Source organism: Tenrec ecaudatus, chromosome 1 (assembly GCF_050624435.1).
Source record: "Tenrec ecaudatus isolate mTenEca1 chromosome 1, mTenEca1.hap1, whole genome shotgun sequence".
In the NCBI taxonomy this organism is placed as follows: Eukaryota; Metazoa; Chordata; class Mammalia; order Afrosoricida; family Tenrecidae; genus Tenrec; species Tenrec ecaudatus.
In genome coordinates, this window is record NC_134530.1 from 49,664,250 (window position 1) to 49,673,458 (window position 9,209).

General features: G+C 52.1%; 1 protein-coding gene across 4 annotated transcripts in view; it reads left to right on the top strand.

The window, feature by feature from the left end:
* Window positions 1–7,078, top strand: part of DHDDS (dehydrodolichyl diphosphate synthase subunit) — a 32,849-nt gene extending 25,771 nt beyond the window's left edge. For all 4 annotated transcript variants that reach the window (XM_075552775.1, XM_075552786.1, XM_075552767.1 and 1 more), the window contains exons 9-14: window positions 27–3,445; window positions 4,270–4,314; window positions 4,580–4,609; window positions 4,952–5,002; window positions 5,492–5,587; window positions 6,239–7,078. In XM_075552775.1, coding sequence (XP_075408890.1) covers window positions 27–263 — 237 coding nt within the window. In that variant the 3' untranslated portion in view covers window positions 264–3,445; window positions 4,270–4,314; window positions 4,580–4,609; ... (1 more) ...; window positions 5,492–5,587; window positions 6,239–7,078. The remainder of the gene's footprint in view (window positions 1–26; window positions 3,446–4,269; window positions 4,315–4,579; window positions 4,610–4,951; window positions 5,003–5,491; window positions 5,588–6,238) is intronic.
* The last annotated feature ends 2,131 nt before the right edge of the window (window positions 7,079–9,209 follow it).

A 9,209-nucleotide genomic window follows, 5' to 3' on the forward strand; every position in this document is an offset into this window, starting at 1 on the left:
CCCTGATCCCCGCTTGTCTCTAACAGAAGGCCCGAGACATGTATGCAGAGGAGCGGCAGAGGCAACAGCTGGAGAGGGACCAGGCTGCAGTGACCCAGCAGCTGCTGCGAGAAGGGCTCCTGGCCAGTGCGGACGCCCAGCTCCGACGGACATGCTTGCACAAACTCTCAGCCAGACGGGAAGAGCGGCTCCAAGGTTTCCTGCAGGCCTTGGAACTCAAGCGAGCTGACTGGCTGGCACGTCTGGGCACCGCATCAGCCTGAGTGGGACTGGCCCCCTGCCACTCTGCCCTGCCCTCAGCCTCCAGGCCCCGCTCTCTTTCTCTTTGGTGAAGGCAGCGCCCTCCTGAGGGTGAACTGTGTTCCCTTTGGCAGAGGCAGCCCTGGGGCCAGGCATGCAGGCCACGGGTACCTTTGGGCTGTCCGAGACAGTGACCCCTGAGAGGGTTACGTGATACACCCCCCGCCACACACACACACACACACACACACACACACACTCTAAACCCAGCTCTGGTCACCAGTAGGGGTTGCCAGCAGGCCGTCAACCAGGCTGCTCTTGTGCTGCTGCCGCCACCAGTTCGTGCTTCTAGAAACACCTTTTTTACACCAGCCCATCTGACAGCACCAAACTGGTGGGGGGAAGGGCTTTCCACACTGTAGCCCTTTGCCTATCCATCTTCACTTTCCACCCAACTTTCACAAAAGCATTGGCTCCCCATCTTGGATCTGCTGGTAATGGCGAGTAGGCAGCAGTGTTATTTGGGTGAGGAAGAACGGGGTGGGAGAGACAGAAAAAATCTTGTTCCTCTCCTGGGCTCTCCACCTGGGATGTGCTATTGACTCTCTCCCCTCCCACCACCCAGCACTGATTGCTCGCTGAAAGGCTCAGCGCCCCAATGGCATGGAAGCCAGGCGGGTGATTACAATCCAATTACCTATTGTCGACTCAGCCCACACAAGCTTTCCTCCTCCTCGGAGGGCACGGGGCCAGGCTCACTCCCCGCCCGCCTTGGATGCAAGATGTAGGGCTTGGTGAGTCTGAGCTAGCCCCCAGCTCCCCACCCAGTGACACATCAGGACCTGGGGCTGCTCCCACTAGGGGTCTCAAACTCTGGCTCCCACTTCCTCAGCTCCCTCACTGCAAGGCTCCCTTGACTTGGCTTTTTGATCAGGCTGCTTCAGCAGGCCCTAGGTGACTTGCTCTCAGCAGCTTATTCCAGGCCCTCCTGTGCTTGTGAGGACCAAGGCTGCCCAGCAGGAAGAAGGCAGAGTCTGCTCCATCCTTTCCTGAACCTCTCCTTGCCAGGCCTTGCTGCAGAGTGCTGAGAGGATTTGTGCCTTTGAAGAGCTTTCTGTCTAAGCAACAGGCCCCAGCCAGTAATCCCAGTGTAGTGAGACTCCATTTCGACTTACCTTTCTACTTTATACAAGCTGTTTCCCAGCACCTCCCTCTAGGGTACAAGGTCTTGCAAGCGATGTTAAGGGCATATTCTTCTGACCTCTAACCTGCCTGTACTTCAGCTCCTCTTTCTCTGCCTAGATACCTGGCATAAGGAGTCGTTTGGCCATCATCTCTGTTCTCAGAATCAAGCATAAATGCCAGGCGTGACAATTGGGAAGCCAATCAATGTGCCCTTTGGCAAGCGTCCTCCTCCCTGCCCACCCGACCCTCCCTCCCCCCTTACACCTGGCACTCCCACTACCAATCCCTGGCATGAGGTTCCCGGAGAGCAGGTGCTGTACATTTTCTGGTTTTACAATGGGGCTGTTGACAGCCTTAATTAGGGAGGCATGAATTATGCTGCTATATACTGGGGAGCCCTACAATTAAGGCGGGAATGAGGGGCTGGAGGCAGCGAACGGAATCCGCTCCGGGAGACTGCTGTTGAGTCCTGTCTCCTTTCTGTCCCTGGCTTTCCCTGATGTGGGGTACAAACAGGATGATTAATAGAGCTGGTATCTCTCTCTGGCCTCAAGTCCCAAATTCTGGGAAAGGTGCACAGGGTGGGGAAGGGAGGAGCTGCCCTTCCCAGGGGTATGTGCTGCGAAATACTTGATTCCAACTCCACCGGTGCAATTTGTTCAGACCAGCTTCAATCATGTCTCAAGAAGCCAGGTGGGCTCTGTTTAAACACCCTCCCACCTGTGAGTCAAGCCAGTTTTCGAGTATTTATCATGTTCCTAGGTTCTCCCAGGACTTAGAGAATTTTGGTTTTTTTCCCCATAGCTGTAAAAGTTGTTGGCAATGCAATGGAAGAAAATCTTATTTTACCACTGCAATTGTCTCTCCTCAAGCAGTACCTTTAGCAAAGCTGCAAGACCCCTGGTTTTGGACTTGGGCACTGGAAGTGCCCTTTTGTCATTGCAACACCTGCTTCTTAAATGTTTAAATGCTTCTAATACCCAGGGCGCTTTCCCCCCACCCTCCCATTTCCCTGCGCAAAGGAAGTCAGCCTGATAGTGTGGAAGGAGAGGTTTCGCCAGCTGCTTTTCCATCGCCCCGGCTTGGTGACCACGTCGAGTGGGAGCAGCTGGGCTGCTGCCTCAGAAACGGGTGGAGCTTAGGACGAGGGAAAGGCGGGTAGGCCGCGCTCTCGTCATTCTGTGATGGGTTCCTGAGGTCCGGGCATACAGAGACCCAAAGATGTCACCCAACACATTGGGGGCCGGGTGTTGAACAGGGGGTGCTGAAAGAACAGCTCCTACCTGCCCCTTTGCACCCAAGTCACCTTTGCTCGTAGTCTCCCCTCGGGGACCACCCTGCCCCCAACCAGGTGTGTGCCCGGAAAGGCGTCCTCCGAGTGGCAGCTCGGCGATGCACCTCCGGCTGCGCGGGGCTGGCTTCCCTGCTCGTTCACGGCCGCGCCAGCTCTGGCCCTGGGAGCTCCAGCCGGCGCCGCGAGCCGCGCGCTGCCCTGCGCCTCCGGGGGTGGGGGGTCCGGGCTGGCGGTCAGGGCTCGCGAGCCCTCTCCTGGGCCCCGGCGGGCGCGGGGAAGCGGCCGAGGCGCCCGGAGTGTTGCATGGCTTGGGGAAGTGGGTTGCATAAGGTGGAAGGAACTTGGTAGTTTGCTAGCCCCAGACCCCGCCGACTCGCGCACCCTCTCGGACGGCCGTCGACGCGCGCCTCCCCCACCCCCTCGGCGCGCCGCCGTTTTTGCGCGTCTTCCCCCCCAGACCCCCCTCCTCACTCCCTCCAGAGGAGGTGAGTTTAAACCCCGCCCACGTGACCCCAGCTGGGCCAATGAGCAGCGGCGGGAGGTGAAATCCGGTTCTAACCGGTCCGGGGCTCCCAGCGCTATAAAAACTTTATAAACCCCCCGGAGCCCGAGCAGTGTGAAGAAGAGGCGAGAACGACCCCCGGATCGACCAGAGCCTGCGCGCCGCCGCATCCCCTCGTCCAGCGCCTGCGCCCCGCCGCCGTCGTCACCATGCCCAAGAGAAAGGTACGTGGCGCGAGAGCGCCCGGCTGCTGCCTCCGCCGCCGCTCCCTCAGCTCCGAGGCGCGAGGACCGGCGTCCGGCTGGAGCAGCGTTAGCAGCCGAGCGCGGGAGCTCGAGACGACGGCGCGCGGCCTGGGGCTCACCCCGTGCGGCTCGGCTGCCCGCGGGCGCCAGAGGCCATATTGGAAGAGCGGCGGCCACGGCGGGAGGAGCCATGTTCGCGGCTGTTTATTCCGCTCCCCTCGGGCTCAACGCGACCGCCCCGCGCCCCCTCCCCCACTGCGAGGCCCCCTCCTCTCCCCGCGGGCGCGCAATTCAAATCCGAAAGGGCGGGAAGGCGGCGGGCGGGGGATCGCGCTGCCGCCAAAAAACCGCCGCCGCGAGGGGGCGGGCCCGACCTCCAGGGGGCGGGCCCTGCCCGTGGCCCCGCCTCCGTCTTGGCGCCGCCCTTTCCGGGGGGACGCGGTGCGTGCGGCTCCGGGCGCCGCCGTTGCCCTGGAATCTCCTGACTGCTCGCGGCCCTCGGCCCGCCCTCGACGGCTGCCATGGGAACGGCGCCCGGGCCCCGCCTCCGGAGGGCGGGAGGGCGGGCGGGCCTGTTCGCGCCGCTGCAGCTGTTGGCGCCGCGGGCCCTGCGCTGCCCGCGGGCGGTGGGCCCGGAGTCGGCTATGGTCACGCTGACGGCTTGCTCAGTACTTAGGTGGTTGCACGAGGCCCTGACAGGTTAAGTGTCAGAGCTCCTCTTCCCTCGATAGGTGTTCATTACGTGTACAAAATCCAGTAAACATTTCTTTGGGCTGCGATTTAGTTTGTTTTGTTTCTTATAGGCTGAAGGGGATGCTAAGGGAGATAAAGCCAAGGTGAAGGATGAAGTAAGTCCTAACTATTGTTGGGGGCGCGGTCACCTTACATAGTGTGGTGGGCGAGCATTGGACCACCCTGTTCTGTGAAGTTGGAGTGGACTTGAAGACGGACCCCTTAAATGGCGCCAACAAGCCAACCCTGGCTTTTAATTTGCCCGTGATGATATTTTTCACCTCGGTCTGGAATCGATTGGCACCGAAAGTTTACATTTATTTTGAAGACTCAGCTGGTTTATTGTCTGTGTTCTAACTTTCGTCAAAATTTCTTTTATAGCCTCAGAGGAGATCAGCAAGGTTATCTGCTGTAAGTGTGTTTTTCTTTATATATATATATATCTCTTGCTTTATCCCTGAATCTTACTAAGATGTGTGTAAAGAATACTTTTCAAGAAGTATGGCTAGTTACTGGCTTTTCGGTACTGTACTCTACTTCAGACCCTAGCCCACTTAACAGTTTGCTGGTTCTGAAATTCTGGTGAGTGGCCCAAGTGGAGTGTTTCCAAGAGTTGCTTGGGAGGCGGAGGGCTGCTCTAGGCATGGGGCATTCCAATGAATACCAGCTACCATACTCCCAGGTACTGGTGGTGCTAAGGTTTTGTTTGTTTCGATCCATTGTACTAACATTCTCTTTCTCTTCCTCCAAAAGAAACCCGCTCCTCCAAAACCAGAGCCTAAGCCGAAAAAGGCCCCTGCGAAGGTGAGGGGGCTGGGAGGCAAGCACACCTGCAGGGACTCCTACACATTATGACCAGGACATTGGCTAAGTTTTAAGATAGAGCAAAATTATTGGAACTAGAAACATAATATTTCGGCATCATAGTGACCCATGAGAGAATGTCTGTTTAATGTATATGGCTTGACCTTATTCCCACCATTTGCATTACTAATTTCTAGTTGTGTTAATCATTTTACAAAGAACTCTGGACTTTGGTTATTAAATATCCAAATCTGGAAGCTGACTTGTTATATTCATAAGTCACATTTATGGTCACAAACTAAGCAGCTTGGCATCGTTTGTTTATTCCATCAGGTGAAGGGTTATTCTGTGATAGTTGTGTTTGTTGTTTTAAGGTGTTTGAGGTTTGTTTTTAATCTTCCATAAACTAGTCCTACGTTGTGCCAAACTTCATAAGACATACTGTGAAATGTGAAGAAAGTGTTCATTTTTGTCCCTCCTTTGTTTAAGAAAGGAGAGAAGGTACCTAAAGGGAAAAAGGGGAAAGCTGATGCTGGCAAGGACGGGAACAATCCTGCAGAAAATGGAGATGCCAAAACAGACCAGGTACCACTGCGATTTAACCTGTTAGTTGCCCAAAACTATTCCGCTGCCATTTCCTGAGGACCACATCACTTCAAGTACAGTCTTAATTTCTTGAAGGGTGAAACAGAAATGGGCGTTAGTCAAGAAATGGGTTCCCAACCTTATTTGGGCTATGATTCCCTTTTTCGGGGGTAAGGGTGAGTAGGGAAAATTAGTTGTCGCCACCCCCACCCCCCGCCCCAGTTGGCCAGTATTGCTTGCTTTGTGAAAATTTGGGTGAAGGGTTTGCCCGTAGTCTTCCCATTTGTTTAAATCCTGAGTTCTTCAAGTTGCCACTGTCCAGTTAAGGGGTGCTATGGCAAGGTGTTTTTGACCCGGCGTGCTCGTATTACAGTGAAAAATTACTGACTTCCCCAAGAATTGCACTTGTGAAATCACGGACTTTTGGGTCCCTGGGTGCCCATAGATCATGTAATCCTAGTGTTTCTCCAACACGCAGGCTTCCCGGAGCCTTGACTTTTTATAGCTTGTGGATGGTGAGCCACCTCCACAGGTGACGTGGTCAGTCTCAGAACTGTTACAAGTATCTGAAACTTGGGCATTGGAGCCAAAGAATGCTGTAGAGTGAGTATTTTCCTGAGATCATTTCACGTCTGTCTGCTTTCCTTCCAGGCACAGAGAGCTGAAGGTGCTGGAGATGCTAAGTGAAGTGTGTGCATTTTTGATAACTGTGTACTTCTGGTGACTGTACAGTTTGAAATACTATTTTTTATCAAGTTTTATAAAAATGCAGAATTTTGTTTTACTTTTTTTTTTTTTTAAGCTATGTTGTTAGCACACAGAACACTTCATTGTTGTCTTTTGGAGGGGGGAACAAATGTCAATACGCTGTCTCCAAAGCTAGATGGAGTGAAAAACAACACTTTGCCCTGCTAGTTTTGAGAGACTCCCTCTGGGGTTCCAGGAGGGGGGGATTCCCTGACACGACCCACGTTCGCCACCTTGGCACACACACCTTGTGAGGGGGAAAATACAGCTGCGTTTTGACATCCTCCACCCCTTCTCTTTCCCCTCTGCCTTCAGCACAGACTTGACTCCACAAACTCAGACACCTGTTGGGACCTGACCTCAAAACATTGGCTGTTAGTTTATCGGCGATCTGGACTTTCCAGTGACGCCATCTTCATGGCATCCCTCAAAAGAGCAGCGCCCCCTTTGTTCAGATGGCAATTCTGCCGTGTCCATTTCATTTTCTGAACGTCAGGGTCGGCTCGTGAAAAGTTGTTAAAACAACATGCTCAATGTGAAATGTCACCCTCACTAAACCTTCCCCGGTCAGCGCACCAGCTAAAGACTTCAGTGGGTTTTACAGTGGCTTTCTCATTGTGGTAGTCCATTGAAGAAGGGAGTTTAAAAGTTGTTATATGCTGTTAATGATTGTCTGCCCATGTCCTGCCTGAATACCATGATTGTTTATGAAAAGTATCTTTAATAAAGCTGGATACAATTTGGCTTGGGAATGTTGCCTCCAATCTTTTCCCACAAATGGGGCTGGGGGTGTATGGTTAAGTCTTTGTCAACAGGGACAGTCTGCCCGAACCCCAAGGGGTTGGGCTGTGGAGCTTCCATGTTCAACTGAGCAAATAGTTTTGCTGATTTCTAGCCCTCCTCCCAAATACCCAGTGCTAGGGAGCATCAGGAAGTATCCCAAGAATGGTTTGGATGGCGGTGCTCTATCTAGGAGCAGAGGAAGGGGTGTTCTGAAACCAAAGGTGTAGGTTTCAATTAGCCAGGAAGTGTAGTGCATACACCACTGATGACAGGAGGGGCGGGGCAGTGGTGACCCTTCTGAGAATACTTCCTCTAGTGATAAGCAAGGATTTGTATGTCAATCTTGCGCACTGGTGGGTTGGTTACAATCGAATTTTTAGTGTTTTGGGGAGGATCAAAGTAGGGCCTTATATTTTCCCCCTGTATTGTCACCAAACCTCAATCTTGGCGCACACACAACACAAGTGTAATGCCCATTTTAGGGAGGAAGTGTGAAACATTTAACATGTTTGTGTACATTTAATTAGAAAACTCGGGGTTCGAACCCCTTAATAGTTTGGGGGTTAGCCTTTTAGGTTATTTATGACTTAAGACTGGTTTTAGGTTATCTTCTAACACTTCTAATTAGGCTATTTCTAATACTTTGTCTTAGTATGACAAGGATTTCTAGGTTGTAGATGCTTTTTGGCTATCAGGAAGTGGCACTTTCCCACATAGGAATTCTTACACCTGCCTCTTGGGCTAGAGGTACGAATGGTAGCTTTTGGTATTTGAACCAAAAAGGACCACAATTAGGGCTTTTATTGAAATGTATGTTCACATTTAAGATACTTGAGCCATTGACTTAGGTATGTCATGTCTTCTCGTTCTGGTGTCCCTTGTGAAGGTTGAAAGATTTTTAACAGATGAGAAATAGACTCAGATGTTAAGTGACTAGACAAGGATCTTCTGTTAAGATTTTTTTTGTGTGGGAAATTCTTATCAGACAAGGCTCTGGGAGCTCTTGTGAGGAACTCAGGAAACCAGACATCAAAGTGTGAAAATGTGGGAAGGACTTTGCTTCCAGACAGACCCGTCTTGAACTGAGGTTGCATGCTAATGTAAAATGGCTCCCTCTGCTGTCTCCAACCCCTCAGGAAGAGTCCTGTCAGTAAAGTAATGAAGCAGGGTCATTTATTGCCCAAGACAAGTCCCTAGAGGTAAGTTGGTTGTAAAGGCGCCAGTGGCCTTTTTCTGTTCTGCCCTCAGCATGTTGCCCATGTGCTCACCTTCCACGCTAGCTGCTCCAGGCATGGTCACCACAGCAACACCCAGGGATAGAAGGGTCCTTTTTTTTAACTTATTGGCAATTCAGTTACATAAATCAATAGCTTAACTATACCAGGAAGTGTTGTATAATCTTTACCGCAATCAATTTTAGAGCAGTTTTCCCCATACTGTTGTACATGACTGTCGTGTGTCCTCTTTAGAAATAAGATTGCTCCCAGAGCCCTCAGCAGCCTGAGTGTGGGACAAGTTCATTCAGAAACCACTGGTCAGAGGAGAGGAGACACTGTGTTTGAGCATGTTTCTGTGATGCCGGCACATAGTTTCCTCAGGGGAGCACTTGTTTGAGGCTCAACTGAGCCTTCCAAAAAATGTCCAGGCTGGCTTCTGAGAATGACTGCAGACGGCAGAGGTCAGTCAGCTCGGGAGGTTGTAGTGACTTCCAGCATTCTAAAGGAGTGGTGATTGATTTATCTCAAAGGACACAAGTTGGTCATGGCGGGGGGGCTTGTTGGGAAGGTTTTTTTAATTGAAAGCCGAGTTGGTGGGTGACAAAAACGGTTGCTGCCTCAGGGTTTCCCCTTCATGACAGTGGACCTGCTGCTCTCCTGGCGTAGCAAGGGCTGTGCTAGGAGAAATGTTAGGGAATCCACCCTACAGCCCTGATCCTGCCCCTTTGGGCCATTTCTTCACAAGACCTTTAAAACTGGTTCTTAATCTGCCAGTCACGACCCTTTTGAGGGTCGAATGAGCCATTCACAGGAGTCACCCGATTCATAACAGTGGCAAAACTAGTTGGGAAGTAGCAGCGAAAATAATGTTACAG